A 20,470-nucleotide genomic window follows, 5' to 3' on the forward strand; every position below is an offset into this window, starting at 1 on the left:
AGGACTGCCACAAGGGGCAGCTGCATTGGACAGCATCATTTCCACGCAGGGCTGAAATCAACCCCCAGAACACTCATGAGACACTTCAGCTACCATCAGGGGAATTTGAGAACAGATTTTCAGGCACATAGATAGCTACTACGTCTTTAGAGTTTATTCACTACAAAGGAGAGGGAGCAACTCACACTGCCTTGGTTCCAAGTCATTCATCACTCTTTAGACAGAAAACTATTTCCACTTCCAATTAAAAACCTGTTTAAAAAACCCAACAGGCTTTTGGGACACACCATGTTTTTAAAAGTAAATACTCCAAAAAGTACCTGACTTCGCCTTCTCTAATGTGACCTTCTAATTCTTCTATGAATTTTTCCCCTTTCATCCAATAGATCATGGGGCCTGATTCTCCACTGAATCCAAAGAAAGCTTTGCAGGCCACAGTCAGCGGGTTTCCTGAGGACAAGAAGAAAAGATAGGGTTAGACACCTCATCGTGGCTACTAGTGAGAGAATGATTATGAGAAATCTCAACACCTCAGATAAATCTCCCCATTTAAAATTGGAGGGAAGAAGAAAAAAATAAGGAATAACGACAAACCACAGGAAAAAAGGTGATGTTGATTTGCATCTATAGGGAACAGCTGTGAAATGAAACTCTGAGGTTATCTGTCACTTCATTTTTCCCAGAAAGATACTACATGAACAATGAGAAGGTATAGAAATAGTGGCAACATGAGGTGATGTCAGACTGGTTGTTAAAAAGAAAGAGATGACTTCTTTGTCAGACTCTTGGGATCTCTACCAGGACTGGGGAGTGTGCCCTAAGAGGCAGGTAAATCACTGAACTTGCTTACTGCTGCCTATCCACCCGAAAAAAGACACAGTAATAATTTCTTCCTCACTTAGATAGAAATCAAATGTTAATGAAGTCTTGCTAAGCTGTTCAGAGAGCTTTTAAAGATCCCCAAGTAATACATGATGCCAGTGAGCACCAATGACACTCATGTTACTGTCAACAGGCTTTTGGCAAAGGACCAAACTGCAAAGCATTACTCAAGCAATAAAGAACTCTCCCTTTCAGCTCTGCAAAAATACTTCCAAAAGAAAGAAAATAAAACTTGGAAACTAATCAGTTTTGGGTTTGGGTTGGTTTTTTTTTCTTCTCTCCAAGAATTCAGCATTTAGATGGGTTTTTGGCTACAGCTTCAGCTGTACTAGCTAGTCCAGGACTGTGCTTACACTGTCAGGACAGATGGTTGTCTGCCTGCAGAAGACAAAAAAAAAAAAAAAACCAAAAAACCCCAAAAAAACCAAAAAAGAACAAAAACCCCCCAGACAAGCCAGGAAATTCAGGAGAACCATGCCCATTCCCTTAGCATGCAAATACAGCTGCCACAGCCACTCCTCTTTCCCTATTTCACCCAGCAGAGTTGGTACAGGTTGCAAAGTAGCTGTAGAGTCACCAACTTACATGGGAGCACAGACCTCATTTAATGTCAATGGAGACTCCTGCCGAATCTTCCAGGACTTGGATCAAACATGGAAAGTCCAGATAATGCATTTTACTGTATTTGGAAGAAATGTTTTATTATGCCAGCCATTCTCAGTGTCAGCAGGAGACTCTTTTGACACAGAAATAGAACTTTTCAAAAAGGGCTAGTCATTTGGAGCACATCACTTGGTTGAACATGGGCTAATGGTTTCACATGATTGGCTTACTGTGGCTTAATCAGTCACCCCTTGTCTGCTCAGCAGTGATAACTCGCTGTGTGCATACTCAGAGCTGTGGGTTAAAGCATCTTTGCCAAAACCCCCACAGAGCTGTCCTAAGTCAACTACTTGCACTTGTCTATCCATTCCAATTTAAGACATGTCAAAGAGACTGATTAGTCAGGAAGCACAGCCTTCCCAGCCACTGAAAATCAGCTGTCTTTAAATTATTTCCAAGTCAAGAGCCAAAAATTACAAGCCCTTTCGAAACATTAGGATACAGCAAGAAAAGGTTTAGACTACACTTCAGTCTCTGTTTCTCAAATAGCGAACGACAAAAATGGAAAATGTTTATCCTGAAAATGTTTTACAAAACCTTTCACTATCTCCATATTCACTATGAACTCTGGTACCACAGCTGGCCACTGAACATGTGCTGATGCTGACAGATTATATACAACCAGCTCAAACGTCCAGAACATAAGAAGGGGTGGGTATTCAGTTACCAGTACATCCCACAGCATTGACCATCATCATAAGAAAGTTCCAAACTTCATTAACTAATGAAGAGTGAGAAACACTGCTAGGCAGACCTTTAATTCCACTACAAGACAATATCGGAGCAGTTTCTTTCCTTCTGCTCCTAACCGGCTCACCCAGCCCTTCGAGGTGCTGTGCCCCCTCGGTGGGTGGAGGGGAGAATTGGAGCCTCTGGCTATATCCATCTCACGTTTTCCTAACGTGCTGAATGCCTGCGCGGTGTGAGATCTTTTGTGCCACTTGCCTCAGAGTCACGATACGCACCTACTTAAATACCACTTAGTGATTCCTAGCATGTGGCTGCTCAGTCCGTGTTTGATTTTAATGGAAAAAGACAATTGAAGCAATGTGAAAAAGAAAAGATCTAGACGTGGCCTATCAGCATTGACAGTATATGCCCTTTCCTTGGCGCACCATGCTGGGCATTAAGTGGTACAGGCAAAATATATTAGAGGGTGTGCTTTTCCTCAAACCAGCAGATTTTTACTTAAAAAACAAACCCTGAAGAAATGAAAATATTCCAAGGTGAGTCTAAGATTTCTATACATGCAGAGTAAATATCCTTAGGTAATACGTCTGGTATGAAGAAATAAGAAGTTTTCTATACAAATAGGAAAACCTAAAAAAACTAGCTGTTGGTACACAGCTTCTGTAATAAACAAACCCAATATAAAGCATCAGTAGCCTTTACTGTGGCAGCCTGCAAGCTCCAAACATGCCCAGGCAGATCTATTTCCCAGCTTTGCCATCAGGGAAAACCAGCAGAATAAACTAATTCTGTCAACAGCAAATTTTAAAATGAATTAGTATTTTCAGCTCAAAGTTTGGGACCGGCCATACCTGAAAAAACCCATGGTCCATCTCATCTGCAAACCCATCGCTGATCAGAGGGAGGTATAAGCAACTGTTTCTCATGGAACAACTAATTTTTATCTCAGAAGCAGAATGATCTATGTCTGGGTTGAACTGATCTGTCCTGGGGTGGAAAGAGCTTGGGGCTTTATGACACCTCAATGTCCCATCCAAATGCGAATTCTCACATACTTCTACTTGAGTAGTTCTACTTGAGGAGTTCTTCTATTTCTCAAGCTGGTAAGGACATCTCGCTCTTCTTATCTCTCTGAAGCTTCTAGTTTATAACTCATCACTCCTTTGTGACTCTGGAAGCAGGACAGTCAGAAAAGGTAACATTGGCTCTTCCTTGTAGAAACACTTTACCTCCTCAAAGAAGCCTCCAAAAGGAAAAGAAGGGAGGTTTCCCCGCTCCTGCTACATTAAGACACAGCTGGCCACAGCAGCAACCTGTTACTAGCGGTTTTCAGGGAACTTCAACCAATTCCCATTGAGAAAAGAACACGGCACATCTCACTGCATTTCCCCCCCAAGTACTGAGATCCTACAACTGCAGCTGAATTCCCTGGTTCCTATGTATACCCTTGAATATAGGGAGAAACAGGCACTAAGCATGGAAAGTGCTCTTTGCAGGTCCTGGTTTTGAGGCTGGCTTCAAGCCACATGGTGTCACACTGAGTCACAGTTCCAGGCAGAAGGAACTAACAGGCAGTTTGTAACTCCAGCAACTCACCTTGTGTAAGGCCCAAACTTTTGCATATCGTTGCTGTTATTCTGCATGACACTAAGTAGTTCCACTACTAATTCATCTTAGCAAGTAAAATTCCCCTTGCATCATTTAATTAACAACATCAAAGTTCCTAGAATGAATGGCATGCTAAAAGTTTCCATTTATAAATGCTTTCTGCCTAATCAGATAGATATTTCAGTTGCAATTTTAATTAATAAAATAATTTGCTGAGAAACAGAGAAAATAATTAGTGAGATTTCTAATGAATCAACACTTAAGAGAATGTTTTAAGAAACACAAGAAGAAAGTGGAAAACCCTGCTTGTAGACATCACTGAGTCCGCTGCTTTCCTGGGGTCACCTTCTTACAGCAAAGCCTCGGGTTCCAGCAGAAGTCTCTGCTTTAGCTTTTCTCCCTACTCTGTCGATCAGGCAGGCTTGTTGCAAACTCCCAGCTGATGAGACGCAACTGCTGGCGATCGGAATGACTTTTATGGCTAAATTTTATTATACATTTTTCACCTGACCATTTTCTCAATAAATCTATGTGAACTCTACCATACATTTTAGCAATTTATTTTTTTTCTGAAAATGAGAATTCCACAGAAATGCAATTATTCAAGCAAAATAGCTGCCTGATGGCAGTATGAGTACTGGCTAAGGATGGAAAACGGGTCTGCAAAAGAATTTCGCCAGGCATGATTCTGAATTTGCTTACTGAAGGTGCGACATGCTTTGAAAGAGAACGGCAAATCCTGCAGTGCAGTCTCTCTTGAATGAGGCATGCTCCAAGCATCGAGTAAATGAAGCTTAAAATACCTAAAAGTTGTTCTGTCTTTTAAGAACTTAAATGCCAAGGGTAGATGACTGACCAGCATGGAAGACAAAAGCTGTTCACAGATCACAAGATCTGGCTCATGCCAAGGCATTTTTTCAGGGATTGTCTTGAAAATGTAGATTGATTATTTGTTCTTTTTTCACTCGTTTTACACAAGCAGGTGTATTTTGTGGCTTATTTGCAAGCATCCATTTAAGGGTGGAACACAGACTCCATATTCTCTGATGTCCACATTCTGCTGGTGCTCTGTTCTTCCAGCAAATGAAGCTTTCACTCCTAGAGCAAATCATCCCAGAGTAACCCCATCAAACAGCCAAAGTCATCTGTGAAACCCTGGGGGCTTTTTTTTGTTATCCCTATGGCTTGAAACATTAGTGTTTTTTTCCAATTCTTTCACATTTATGTGCCAGATACAACACCACTCTCAACAAGCTTGAACTGAACCAGATGATCCTTCCAAGCTAGTGGTAGAACTGACTGAAAGTGCCAAAGGAAGACCTCCTTTTGGACCAAGCAACATCAGTAGTCAGTCCTGCACATGTTGCTAGCTGGACTTACACCTTCAGATCATCCGAGTGTTCATACCATTGACTGTAATATCATTGCTTTTATCTCTTTCAGGGCTGGATACTGTATACACATAGAAGGGAAAACAAGTGTACTGCTGCCACCAAAAAAAAAAAAAATCATTTCATCACTCCAAGTCTCTCTTATTGATGCATATGCACCACGTAGCTCCTCTCTGATAATGTTGCCTGTGTCTCCTTCCCTATAAGACTGACAGAGAGAAGTGTTTGCAAAGGAGCAGCTTCCCACTCTTGACACATGCAGATGTTATGCAGGCACTTCACAGACTTTTGTTTCTTCAGTTTGCTGAGACAGAGGACAAGAAAGGCAGGTTACTTATCACATCTCAATAAGTGTATTCTACAGGCTGTCTGCAGAATTGAATCTGACTTTCCAGGCTGTGAGGTTTGCAAGGCAAATCACCATGTCACTGACAAGAACATTATTGTTCTAATGTGCTTTACAAGTGCTAGAAAGTGGCCAAAGAGCAGCAGAGTGATTTACGTTCCCCTGGCAAGGCAGGCTGGGTTGTATACAACCATGAAGTAAAGAACACATTTCCTTTTCCTTCAGAAGGACATCCTGGATAAGAAGATATGGGAGACAGAGCTTATGCCTGCAATTTATCCACAAAACAAATGCCAGGGGCAACACAGACCTTGACTCATGAAAAACAATCTCTGTGTGTGGTAGTTTCTATCTAGTTTGCAGACAATGTCAATTTTCTCTAAGTCCCTTGCAAGGACATCCTCTTAGCTGTTCTCCTCTGCTCAGCAATAACGGGCAGAACCCAGAAGCACACTGAGGTGGTACAGCCCAACCCAAACCACGGGTTCAGCTCAGCTGGCTGATGCTGAACCTCGAGCTGAGCTGCTGCTGGGGATGCGAGGACGGCAACGGTAGCAAACGGGGTCCACTTGAGGCCAGTCTTGCAATCTGAGAGCCAAATCCTGGGGCTGAGCTGCTGAGCCCCAGACCTCTGCCTAAGGCTCATCCACAATGGAATGACCTCCTAAAGAAGTCAGGAGGTGTTCAGCAGAGGCAGCTGAGAATACACTTGGGTTTTGCTCATGTCACCCACCACAGCTGATCACCTGTGTTTCCCGGTCCCATCTCAGCACAGATCAAGGCACTGCAGTACCGCTTCACATCAGGGTCTTCAGCATCTGTTCCTATAACCTGCTAAGGCAGCACTGCAATTCTTCACCGATCTATCCACTACTGAATTTAGACAAAGCTACAAAACCCCGCAAAAACTTCAGGTACATTATCACCACCCTCATTTATTTTTCCCTGGCCATTTCCCAGTGTTATGTGAACAAAGATTTGAACATTATTGGATCCAGCGAAAACAAAACATACTCAAACCAAATTATTTTCTCTGAAAAAAACCCAAAAAACCCAGAAAATCCTATAATGTTTCAAAATTCTATTCCATCAGCCGGTAGATTCATGACTGGATATGATCCATACAAACATTTGCATAATTAAAGATCAGCTGGGAATTAATGAATTGAAAACATTTTATTTAAAATTAAGAAACCTGCTTTGGGTAGTGATAATAATTGCTTTAATAAGATAAATTTATAGTGAAATCAAACCTAACTAGCCTCCAGACATTTCAAAGTTTAACAGCATTTAAAAACTCACACGTACACATATATATATATATAAAAAAAAACTAGATTGTTTTGTTCTTTAAGTTTCTACAAAGAAACAGACTAAAGGAGGTGCTCTTGCCCTAAGTAATGCCCCTGTTATGAGAACAGCATATGCTAGCCACTAAAATAATATTCTGGTAGCTGTATTGATACGTAGAAAAATTAAATGGTGGCGATACATGACATACATTAATTTGGCTCTTCACTCATATACGAACTTTTTGACTAAGACAAGTCTGGTAATAAAAAAGAGCCCAGTAAAAACTTTGACAAGAAAAATGCAAAAGATCTTTAGGTCTTATGTTGTCCTCTGTAGTTTATGATCTTAATTCTAACTTACTTTCTCTCTCTGCTCTTATTTCTTATGCCCTGAGACATCACAAAACACATGGCCATGAGATATTTGTGCTTTTCTGTCTCACTCAAGTGAGCAAATGTCATATATAAAAAGTAGCACAAAAATAACCCTAAGAGCAAGCAGCAAAACCCCAAACACAAAACAAAGCAACTAAGCCTCTAGATAGTTTGTTGCCAAGATCACCAGTCAATGCATTTGCTGACATTCCATACAGCCCCAACCACTTCGAATTTAAATAACACAAGCATGACCCACTGCAAGTGCTGCTTGTAGGCTTGGCTATTGACCATGGCTCTCACAAAAAGACAAAAACAAAACTAAAATACACACAAGGCTGAAATGTTGCTGATAAAAATTTATTGGATGTTCCAAAAATGAATCAATCAAGGCACAAATCTCCTGGAGCAACTTTCTTCCAAAAACACACCCAGAAAAATATCCCACCCCTCCCCCAAAGTAAACCTCACCTGACTCCTGTAAAATCCTTTATCCCATTTTCAGAACTGTCTTGGGGTCAGAACTTGTAGTCATTGAGAGCTCAGGTGTAACTGAAAGTCAAGGATTTTCGCATTTCAGTTATTCACCTACAATGAAGATAAATGCTTAGTGGGATTTCCAGAAGCAGCTTGACAGCTGCCTTGTGCTGACTTTAACTTGGGCTCAAAGCTGAGGTTCTTCTGAAAATCTCATTTCTGTGCATTTTGAGGCACAAAAATATTATTTAAGAGAAATGCCCTGTAGGTACTTTAAAAACATCCCCTTGGTGGTAGGGTTCCAAATGCTGTGGCAGCCCAACAGCAACAGAGCAGTAACATCCAGACTAAGGTGAACTAAGCTCGGAGTGAGATGAAACAAATCACTCTCTACGGCCAGGGCACGGGCATGGCCCCATGCTGTCACAGCAATCATTTCTCTCTATTCTGACACTGCTTTTTAGCATGGCCAAAATACGTGGCAACACACAGGTGTGTTGCTCTGAGGGAAGCGCAGGAAGAGAAAACTTACTCAGAGGGACACTTCCTTCCTTAGATTGCTGTCCCATGAAGAGAAGGGGAAACAGCCAACTGTTTGTTTGAGCTACAAAGAGATGGACCACAAAGACATGTTCCTGTCTCCTCTAAGTGATCTGCTGGCTCAAAGGGAAGGTAGGGTTCCACCCTACACACTGCTGCTTCTTGCTAGCTTCAGGACTTTCCAACTCTCTGACTTGCCCACGCATAAAATTTTCTCTGGACGTTCATGTCTTACATTTCCATTTCCTGAGCAAGTACGTCTTGATCTTTTCTCTCAGGGGATAAAGAGGATGAAATCCAGCATCCCTTTCTACAGACTAATCTGGCTTCATGTGAAGAAAGTACATGGAGGGACCAACCTAATCAAGATCTGCTTCCATCAATGTGGCCAAATTCTGAACCTTACTTGCAGGAGTATGTAACGGCTATCCAGTTGCATGTCTTAGCAACTTCCCATTTAGTATGCAGAGGGTACATTCAAGGTTGCTAAGGAAACCAGCTGCAGGCAGCAACAGACTGAAGAAATTCGGCTAAACCTCTTCCAACTTCTGTGTTGATTTTTAAACAAATGATAGAACTTCTTAAGGCAATGACTATAGAATGGATAATTATTCTTCACTTAGAAAGGACAAAGCAAATGTGAACTTATGCTTTATGCTATGGATGTCCTGCCCTATAAACAAGGTGAGAATCTTTGAAATAAATGTATGTTTGAATCTACGGAGTCACCTGGAGTATTTTCATACTCCGTTTGTGACTGTTCACTCAACTCCTGCTTAGATTTTGGCTAACCCAGCTCATGCTAAGGTCTGATGTATGCTGGGAGCAGCACCATTAGGTCAAAGCAAGAGCACCAGGAGGGCAGGACAGGTGGCCAGACAGAGCTAAAGGGCCATTATGCAACATTGTCACCTGCAAATTGCTGTCTCCAGCAGCCAGCATCTTTGGTCTAGCAGTTTCCTCAGAATCCACTAACTTATGGAAACGGTATAGACCTCCAAGCTGGAGGGTACAAAACATCAGTTTGCCCAAAAAACTTTTGAAGAGGATTAAACTGATGAGGATTTAATGCTTCCTGGTGATACAGGGGACACCTGCAACTTGATGGATGAGTGTTCTCACCATCAGCTAGGTAATTCTTTTCTTTTGCTCATAGGTGCACAATATTAAGAGTTATGGGTTATAACTGCTGAAACCTTATGACTTCAATGGTGAATAAGTGAATTCATGTGATAGACTAGTCTGGGCAAAAGGGGATTGAGCCCCCGTTTGTCATGTTCTTTTATTTCACGAGCTAATTAAGAAATATAATAAACCTTAAATCACAGAATATGTTGTCCTGTAAATGTGAAAGAACCAAATGGACCATGACATCAGTTTTGTACAAAGATGTTAATGAGAAATCTAATTCTCCCTGAACAGCTTGCTAATACCTCCATAGTGCCCTGCAACAGGCATGTAGAGCCAGAAATGTTAGTGTGGTTAACAAGGTCCAGAATATTACCTTGATAGATGTATTTTGATGTTAGCTAAGTCCTTTCCTCTATCTGCTGCCATGCTTCTGGGCACAGTGCGGGAGAACAGAATGGGAGGACTAAGAAAAGGGGCCAGACGTAAGAGGCAGTAACTGCTGCAACCTTGTCATTTCTCCAGCTTTCCTAGCCTTCCTCAAATAAATCAAATGCAGTGCTGGGTCCTGGTCAAGGGGATGGAGGGACAGATGTCAATCACCTCTGATAATCAACATAACCACAACTGTCACCTCGCTTGGCCTCAGTCATGCAGGTGGCCCCTCAAGCACAAGGGACAGGACTTGCCATGGCTTGTGATAAGATGACGCAAGTTCCCACTTCCCCTGCACAAAGGGACCAACGAGGACGCAGCTACCGAGATCAGCTTGTACTCAAATGAGAACCTACAACTGACTGATGTGCTTAAAACTCAGCGAGCGCTCAAACATTTTGCTGAATAGGGAGAGGGTTCCCTGTTGATTAAATTTAAGCACGTATTTAAGTGCTAAGCTGAGTAAGGACAACCGTGAGTCCTAAATAGAGGTTGTATTTATGAAAAAGATTCAAAAAGGAAAACAACAGCCACAGAGCGACATTTTCTCCAAGCTAACACCAGTAAATAATTCACATTTATTATTTACTTAAATTTAGAGATAACATTCAGTGACAGTAGGAAAGTAAACCACAGTTCAATAAACACAACCTGTATTTTGCTTATTGAGTGAATCAATATTGTTCATCAGTTGTCCAATAAAGAATTTACAGGGAAGTTTAATCTCTTCTAATTTGTAAAAATTAAAGGAAACATATTTATTTACCAGTATTGTTAAAAAAAAAAGTCACAATAAAAAAAGTGACATTAAGGTGGGTAGTATTTAAAAAAAGTCAATCACACAGAAAACTCTCACTGTTTTACATAATTATTTTTGGTTTGATGCTCTGTTTTTTGGGGGGGTGGGTGGGTTGTTGTTTTCCCCCAAAACATTGGATTATAAATCTTTTAACCAAGACACAAGATCTAAACCAGGGACTGTATCTTGGGTGCAAGAATTTAGCAAGCACTTAAGGATCTATGGGTCATAAGAAATTTTATAAATTCAGACAACTTCTCAGAGTTAAAACTACTCCTTCTTAAAGAGATACAGTGGCATCCCCCTGTGCTCAGTAGCTAGAGCCATAATCTATCAGTTCAGGTAAATGCCACGTTGAAAATGACCTTGTTTTTGTTCTCTGACAGCTGTGATTTACAGAAGTCAATAGACTAATTGCCCTAAACCTATTAGCGATGAGGACTCAGATTTACCCTAAGCCTCTTGCCTTGCATTCAGTTGATAGCATTCACATTAACCACACATTAAATGTAATTTTAGTTGCACAGGAGTCTAATAATCTCAGTTTTCCCTAGGTGAGCGCCAAACCATGAAGTCTGTAACTCAGAACTCCTAAATCCTGCCCCATCATTTTTTTTCCCCCTGGATGTTCACGGACAGTGAAGGCACACCCCATGGTTTCACCTTCCCCAAATCCACTTAACTCACCCTCATTCTCAACACTGCTGATTAACAATGATTAAAAACACTCCATAAATAAAAAAACCACTTTGCTGGCCCAAGCAGAAACTCCTGCAAAGGGGAACACCCTGTTGAAATTCATGGTGATGAGACATCACATGCTTGCAGAAAAGCGTGGAAATTTCAACACTTAACAGGGAAATCATCCAAGGATTTCAAAACTCCACTGGGTAAACAGGGAAGGAAAGATGTCTCCGCAAGGATTGACAGCAGTCTTCTCCAGATCACAGCAGAGCACCCTCGAAGGAGGAAAACATTGCCTCTGGCTCACAGCATCAGAGGAGCAGGGGTCAGCTTTTGTGGACTCCTGTTCCAGGTTTGAAAGCAGACAACTGTCACCAGAGTAAGCTATAGATACAGACCTCTCTGGATGGTCTTGCCACCGACATGGGATGCAGCAGAGCCCACATCTCATGCGCGTGTGGGATGACGCTGGGAAAGAGGGGAGCATGGATTCACCCTAAGGTGGTCCCATTGCCTTGGGGATTTCCCAGGTGGCCACATCGCCGAGCTGTGGATTCCCCACGGCTAAGGCAAATGGCACAAACAGGTCATACTGTGAGAGGAACGTGGGCTCTGAGCCAGAGATTCTCAGAACTCAGTGTGGTATGGAAAGCAAATGCATGGATAAGAAACCTTTCTGAAAAAATAAAAAAAACCCCAAGCCATAATAATAAATCTAAGACCAAGACCTTCACCTCCACTTACCCCCCCACCTCTTGGGGAGAGGGATGTCATGCCTTCTCAAGACTTACAAGAAGATGTTACGAATTTGAATCTGAAATATATTGAGAAGAGGGAAGCTATATTATCCCACTGTGGAGAAATCAGAGTGAACTCCTTCCATTTGGGAGAGCCATGTTATCAGTTTTAATTCAAAGTAACCTCATGAGAATTCAGTGTGAACCTAACGTGGTTGATCTTAAAAAGAACATTTGCTGTTTGAAAATAAAGAGGAATTGGGAAATAGAAGCCCTTCCTCTACCACGTGGGCAGGGCTGTCAGTCCTGTTACACACAGCAGGCAAAGCACAAGTGACTACTGTTTGGCCCAGGTAAGAGTTCAAACCTGCCCTTTACTCCAGCACACTGTGAGCAGCCGTGCAAGAGCACTCGGCACACAAAGCTAGCTCCCACAGAAAGCAACTTTCATTTCATATAGTCCTGGAGCCTCAAAATACCCCTCTCGTATCCTGCCCATAGCACTGTTTGGATATAAGGCAGTATCTCAGGAGCTCAGAGCAGGATCTTAAAAAAAACCCTCCTGAGAGAAGAGCTTTGCTCTTCATTATTGCTTATCTCTTTTCTTAGCTGTGCTAGTACCGAGAAAGAAATTAAGCTGCTCCCTGCAAAATCTAATGTGAAACCATGGCCACTTCAGTGTCAAGATTGTTATTTGAGCTTTTTTCTCATGCCAGAAACCTTTATGTGGCCTTCACCTCTGAATTAACCAGAGAAGGTCACAGACTTGCTCTTCTCTCCTTGGGAAAGCTCCTGCCACTATCCAAAATGAAGCAAGGATCCAGGTAATTGTGATCATCTGGAAGTGTGATGGTCTAATCACAAACAGATGTGCCAGAGCAAGACCAAAGGACTGGCCTTTAGAGATGTGCATCTGGTACCTCGCAGAGCACTAAATAAAGCTGTGCCTGCACCTGATAACAGGCTGAGGCAAATACCTACCCCCCAAAATCTTGTGAATGTTTCTTTCAAGAATTTTTAAAGGGATGCTGCATATGTTCTCGAAAGCTCAAACAGCAATACAAAATAGAGACAAATACAGCAGATAAAACCTGCTGTAGTCTGGAATGGATTTTCAAATTCAGGAAAGCCACTATTTGCTCCATGCACAGGGCAACGTGAACATGGCAGCGTTTCGCTGTTATTTCCCATTGCAACACCCAGAGGAATACCGGCAGAGGGTACCCAGGGTCGGGTGATACCTGTGAAGAGTTGTTAGTTGCCCTGAGGGGGCTGCTGCACTTTGAAGCAAGAGAGGTTTTTCTCTAGGTCTTTTCTGCCGAGTATTAGAGATAGAAAAGGCCGGGTAAAATTTTCCCTCTGTTTGAATAATTATCTTCTGTGCTATCTTGTTGAGAACCAATGTGTCTGAACTAATTTACTTCATTTCTCTGTCAAAAACATAATTATTTCCTTAGCTGATTCATTCTTCCTTCAGTTAGGGCTCAGAAAAAGACACTAACTCAGGTCGGTTCGTGAGGAATCATCTTGACTAATCTTCCCTCCCTTCAACCCTCAGCTCCAGAGTTAACCTTCCTAAAGCCTCAATCTCCACCACTACATCTGTGCTGACTTGGTGATGGATAGAAAGAAGCTTTTCTTGGGTATGGTTTATGTACGCTGGGATTTCACTGGAGGCCTCTAATATTTTCCCTTATATGCTACTGCTGCTGTATTTCAGCCTAGTATTTCTCAGCAGCATTTCCCTCTGCTGAGTTGTGCAGATAATGGGCAAGATGCACTGCTTGGCTCTGCCAGATGGACTCATCTCGGATGGAAAGCCTGCCTGGAGGGAGACAGGGCTGGATGCAGCATCTGAAAAATCTTTCCCATGTTGCAAACCTCAAACTGTGGGCAGGGTTGCCTAAAGAGCGGGGGACGTGGGGCAATGAGGAAAGAGGCTGAATCTTCCCAGGTAGAGGAAGGATGCTGTCAGCTCTGGTCACGGAGAACAGGGCTGACTCAAGGCTTGCTGAAGAGAGCCTCAAAAGCAGCACTCCCTTGGGAAGGCTAGGACAGATTTGTGCTCTGTGCTACCTGTCCCTGTGTCATTTCTCATTTCCCACTAAGGACAAGCTCACAGCCCCACTCAGAGAACGAGCACAGACCCCTGCAGCACATTGTACTTCGTGCCTCTCAGTGTGCTGAAAAACAGGATCCCTTGAGTAGTTATCAGCCAAACAGACCAAGTAATACTCCTATTCCCAAATGCCAAACAAATTAGCTACCCAGATGCTCCCATCCCCCTTCAGTCCCCCTAACGAAACCCCCTTTAAAAGTCAGCTCCACACAGAAATGTAGCTCTATTTGCTAACAAGTTGGGGTTTTTTTCTTTCTTTTCTAGGGAGCTGAACGTTTCTCATTTTCCCAACAGACAGAAAAGACATTAGATACTTCTGTACTGACTCCTGTAGCACTAGTTTTTTAGCCTTTTTAGATTTACTGACCCCTACAAATTTTATGTTGGAGCTGTTGACCTTCCCTGAGAGCCCTTGCCCCCATCGACATAAAGGCACAGCCTAACTCCCTTTCAGCGCCCTGAGGAGCAATCTGCCACGCTCCAGCGTTACCAGCCACTGCCCTCTGAAGTTACCTGACAGCAGTACACAGTGTGGTGTTCGCCAAGATTACAAAGCATATGTAGCAGCTTACTGGGGATAGCTGCGGAAGGCAAAGAGCAGTCTCCCTTTCAGAAGACTGCTTCTGAGAGATACCTTCAAATGGGAGAGTAAAAGGGCATTTCAATGAAAGGAGAAACCTCAGCATAGGCAAAGTCTGGCACAGATATGTGAGGGGACAGGGAATGAGCCATTTGGGCAGTGAAAGACCCAACTGGGAGAATACAAGTGACAGGTTGTGGCCTCCCTAAAGCTGTGACAGGAGGGCTCCTAGCGCGGCCACCCCGGCACAACGCCTGCCGTGCCTGAACAGCAGTGCTGCTCTTCCCATGGTGTGGGGCTGCCACAGTGGAGGTCCTTGGCTGTGCTCCACCAAAATAGTCTCAAGTTCAGTTTCCACAGTGCAAGGGGTAGTATTAACAGCGGCCGGGGTTCCCCAGAGAGGCTGGCTTGGAAGGGTTTCTTTTCAGTTGCTGGAGAAAGGTGACAGCAAGGTGTAGTTTCATAGGAGAAAAAGAGAAGTAACAGCAGCCCCACTTGCCGGTGGAAATGCAAATGTAAATGCAAATGCATGGCTGGCAGTACCCTCACTCTGTGCTGGGCCTGCAAGGGAAGATACAGCCAGGGGAGCCCAGGTGTCACTGCCTGGCAGGATTAGCCGTGCAATGGCAGCAGTGTGCTTGCCCCCACGGGGCTGGCACCCCCCCATTCCTGCTGCCCACAAGCTCAGAGCAACCTGGGGTGGTGCATGGTCTTTGGTCCAGCCACCACCTCCTGCCTCCTGTCTTCACAGCTAGCACTGCCCAACCCATGGACCTTGGGCTACCTGTGCTGCTGTCACGCTTGGCAGGCACTTGAGCTAATGTGGCTTTTCTTAGAGGCTTAAAGAAACCTCAGCCCCATCGTGCACAACCACTGCTAAAGTAGGGCTGCCACTCCGGGACAAGGGGTCTGCAGGACACATGAGGTCCCATCCCTCCCTGATACTGCCTGGCCCACTTTTTGGTTGGCTTTAGATTAAAAGGAGAGGACAATGTGACAGGCAGTTTGTGGGAGCTACTGATTGCTGGCACCCTGCACTTTGCTTTTGTCATGTCGAGTCATCTGCAAGCTGCTCAGAGCCTATGTGACGGTGCTTTTTGCTTGCTCAAATGGAAATGAAATAAAAGCCAAGGTGACATGCACTACTGTGCAGAGAAACAAATGCAGAGCCATAGAGTAGCACTTCCACCTAATTTGAGGCTGTGAGCTTCACCAGTGCCTGGGGAAAGGCTATTTCACAGAAAGGAATTTCACTTTGGATTAAATGAAGACAAGGTTTATGTAACCTCCTACCCAAAAGCAATCAAAGGAGTGTGAATGGTCCCACAGACGGTTGCTGACCTGCTTTTGTCTGTCTTTCCTTCTTCAGTTCCTGGCCACCCTGAAGCGCTTCAGGGAGGTTGTTTACTACACAGAGTTCACCAACCCTGACCGTCACCTGCCTTTTGTGTGAGCCAGCCCTGGTTCAGAGGCTCTGATCATGTGCAGTGAAACCTGAGCATCTGGCAGGGTGCAAAGCAGGGCTTATCTGCTGGGCTTATCTGCTGGGTTTACAGCTTTGCCAGTGACTGGTGGGCTGCAACAAAGCTGCACTCAGCTGCAGCAGATACCGCAGACACCTGATGGTTTGTATCCAACCACACACACATGCCCAGCCTTTCTCTGTTGTCTCTTTCTTCATCTACCTGAATGTAAAGGGAAGGCAGGTTTTTGCACAGTTGTTTTAACACATCCCTCACCTATGAAATGTGGATTGGGGTAACTGAGAGAAATGCCAGAAGCCCAAGGACAATACAAGTCACTCCAGAGCATGATATGACCCATTTTAGCTCAATCAAAAATATCTTAACTCCCCATAATCTTTTCATTTTCAATATGGTAAACTTCTGGAAAAGTCTAGTTTTTCAGTGATTACAAAGTATTTTCCCAGTATAACGAAACTATATGTTTACTCCCAAACAGCAGAACACATTGTTTGCACTTTGGGAGTAAACAGCTGAACAGCAAGGAAGAGAAGCCTTATGAGGACAGTTGAGGCAACAAAGCTTTTGGTTGCAAACAGACATTGAATGGTAAGATCTCAAAAGCATGACCACACTTTCAGTGGATTCAACTCCACATAACACCTGAGTAGCGAGACCTGCTGTGATCACAGATGACAGATGGAACTGCCACGAGTCATACTAGTAGTTCACTTCCCATGCTCAGAGAGATGCAGTCAGCAGTTGATATCGGGTCCCTCCCAAAAGAAAATATGCTCAGATGTCTCCATCTTGAAAAAGAGAATAACAACAATCTCCCAAATACACTCATTTAAAACAGAAATGATTCAATTTTCTTTTGTTTTACACCAGATGTGCTCCAGACATGCCAACTTGGTCTCTAAAGACTTCCCTGCCTACTATGGTCTCTTCTCACTGCTTATCAAACCACACTGGGAAAAATTTCCTTCCTCCACATCACTAGTCACCAACATGACCTTGTCATTTCAATTTCTCACACCTCTTCTTTTCTCCTGTCCTATATCCCTGCAAAGTCTCATCTTTACAGCTTATTGCCATTGGCTACTAATGTTGAATAAAGCACTCCCAAATTTCAAACATAATGAAAAGAAAAATCAGTAACACAAAAGAGAAAATTAACCATGGAAACCACTCTCCCAGGGCTGGTCAGGTTCTTTAGGGTCACAGCCTGAATCTGCTTTACAAAAGCAGATAGATTCCCCCGCTGCTGCTGTTCTTCATTTGCTCTGGAGTTTGTTCCACCAAACAATCCCCTCCCAAAGAGAGAGGATGAGTGGGTGCCAACCTGAGAGCCCCCCTGAACAGCCCAAAGGCACCAAGATCTTCCTCAGGTATACACACAGACACACCTCCATACCCCCCAGCAGCCCAAGATCTGTTTTACAACAAGCAATGATTAGGAGACATGAATTATCCTCTCAATTTTCTTCTGTTACACGCACACGAGATGCCCCTCTTTCCCCTGTTCCTGCTGGAACTCCAGCAAGCTGCTCTCATGCCAGATTTTCACTTTTAAAAGCAATTTGTCAGTACAAGAGATGTTTAAATTTTAAAAGGTACTGATTAGTTCTGGGATTTGGAATCTCAGTCCTGACCCAGACAGACCAAATCAGGTCGCTGCCTTCTTGAATAGAGAGTTGCTAGCCAAAACTCCATTTGTGCCCGTTGTTAAAGTGTTAAAATGGCATCTCAGGATGTGGCTCTAAAGACATAGCCTGTGTTCAAGGACACTTATAAAAGCACCAACACACACAACGTCTGATTCATCCCTACGGCCATTTGGCTATGAGACAGAGAAGGAAGACAAAAGCAAGCAGGATTTCCTGTGGGACATTGTCTCCACTTTACCCAATGTTTCTACATCTCCTCATTTTTCACCAGAGACCTTCCTCCTTCAAACTGTTAACAAAGTTTTGCAAGAGTTCTCCACAATGTCTCAGCAGGCAGGCATGGATTGGCTTACAAGCCACAGCCTGAGGAAATTATTATCAGAGAGGAGTTCACGGAGGCATCCCAAAGCTGTGAAAGAACCGGTATCCAACTTGTGCAGGCTTGGAAGCACATAGTAAACGCTCTTAACCATAAACCAAGAGGTGATGAAGAGACTTAGGATCAATGATTCTTGTTTAACAATTCTGTCAAGCCAGAAGAAAGGAGGCCAAGGTACTGCAGAAAACTGACTTCAGGCGCTGTGGAAATAGCTCTTTAAGCCACTGGAAACCAGAGAATATCAAGCAAACTACTGATGGCCAGTGTATTATCACTGGTGCTGGTTCATCTTGTCACATTCCTTGATGCCCAAGAAATGATCTGGCATGGACTGCATGGCCAACTGTACCACCAGCAGTTCCACAGGGCTGCTCCTTACCCCTCATCCATGCAGGAGAGCAAAGAAGGGGAAAGCTCTGGGCTCTGCTTCAGAGAGAAGCAATTGCCTAGCTCCATTGGTCCATGGACTGCTTCTAACAGCTGCTTTAAGAGGCAATGATGAAAAGCAAGTTCCTGCAGTACTGTAGAAGGTTTTACAATTATTATCTGTCCAAAGGAGCATCCACCTACTCTGTGAAACATCCTCTCTCAGAGCAAGAGGTCCAGCCTCAGAGAACCTGGTCTTGTACTTCTGTCTTAATGTTGCAGAACAATGTATCATTCCTTACTCCTGGTCCCAAGTAAATCCATGCTTTTATCCCAGAGCAGTACACAGTTAATAGATTTAGCTAGTAAATCCCTCGATTCTTTAAATGATGCCTTGCAGAAAATAATCTTTTTATTAAAAAAATAGGTAAAATTACATGAGAAAAATCTCAGTCCAGCTGATACTCATAAAGTAGATACTACACGCTTCAGAAGATTTGAAGATTAACTTCAAAGACATGCATTTGCCAGATTAGGGTGCTAGATACTATAGTGCTTTATGACTTTGAAAAATATTTAGTGATTTATTTATTCACTTTGTATTTTAGAAGAAAACACAAATTTGAGCTTTATTCATTTGAATATTGGGCTGTTCTGCACACTCCCAATGTCAGCAGTGCTAGGACACTCACCGATGTTGCATGTTGCCTTGCTTTTTTCCTTAAACAACTACAGATAGAGCAACCCTATTACTGCTGCACTTTGTAAGACACTGACCTGAATTTTCCACACATTGCAGTGTAAAATGGGAATAATGGCGACAGTCTGTGAAATTACACAATGGGTAGAGAACAAGAATTGAGCATACTGATGCTCAGGTTGATTTAAAAAAAAAGATGTCTTGGAAATCTGCAGGAATCTACCACATAGTATGCTGCCTCTCTAAGTCAATCTGTTTCAAGCTGAAAACTGAACCTCCCTCCCGCTATTTAAACTATGTTGTTTTACCAACAACCAGGAGTTCACTTGTCTAATGCTGGTTTGCTCCTGTTAGCTGCACTGGGCTTTCTGCAGGTGTCACAGCTTTTTAAGGCCAGAATGGGTCATCAAGACCATGCCTCCCTATCCCCACTCATAATGGTGTTCTTACCAATCCTTACACTGTGCCCATTAGCTTTGGTGAGAGGGCATTCGGAAAGGGACTGAGTATCTGTGCATCTAGGAATGGGAAATGTTCTGTAATCCCTGATCCACTACTTCGAAAAGTTGTGGTGTAAAACTGAAGACACAAAGGGAGCAGAGCGTGCTCTCAGCAGCTGTCCCTCCTCCTCCTCCTCCTCTGTGGACTGGTTTGGTAGCCTTGTGCATCCCTTGGCACCACTACAGAGATCAGCACCTGTTTTCAGCCCTGAGACTCCTCATTTTAGGAAGCTTGTGAGTTGTAATGCATCTGTACCATTAAGCCAGGGCTTGCAGATTTTTTAAGTGCTGGCTATGTATACACCCAATTTTTTAAAAGATTAAAAATAATGCCAGATTAATAAGGTAATAAAATGCAAACCTTCTAGCTTATTTTATCTGTTTCTAGAGAAAATACTTCTGTGATGATGTTATATTTTTGAAGTAGTGATTTGGAAGGTATAAGCTATCTGCAGTCCCTGTATTCGATAGTAAATATACTTTGGAAGAGAGGTACAGCTACATATTCGGACATCTAATATCACAAAGAGCCCTGGTCCAGTCCCCAGCAGAGAATTGTAAATCTGGCAAATCTCAGCACAGCTGGCAGGCTCTGCTTAAGTGAGAACATAGCGGTGACAGGAAGGTTTCTGTCAGGATCAATTTA

At 43.2% G+C, this 20,470-nt stretch overlaps 1 protein-coding gene across 4 annotated transcripts in view; it reads right to left on the bottom strand.

The window, feature by feature from the left end:
- IL1RAPL2 (interleukin 1 receptor accessory protein like 2) overlaps positions 1 to 20,470 on the bottom strand; it is a 406,561-nt gene that overhangs the window by 28,709 nt on the left and 357,382 nt on the right. For all 4 annotated transcript variants that reach the window (XM_075763494.1, XM_075763495.1, XM_075763496.1 and 1 more), the window contains one exon: positions 321 to 450. In XM_075763494.1, the coding sequence (XP_075619609.1) occupies positions 321 to 450 (130 nt within the window). The remainder of the gene's footprint in view (positions 1 to 320; positions 451 to 20,470) is intronic.

The sequence above is a fragment of the Balearica regulorum genome, chromosome 11 (genome assembly GCF_011004875.1).
Source record: "Balearica regulorum gibbericeps isolate bBalReg1 chromosome 11, bBalReg1.pri, whole genome shotgun sequence".
Classification (NCBI taxonomy): Eukaryota; Metazoa; Chordata; class Aves; order Gruiformes; family Gruidae; genus Balearica; species Balearica regulorum.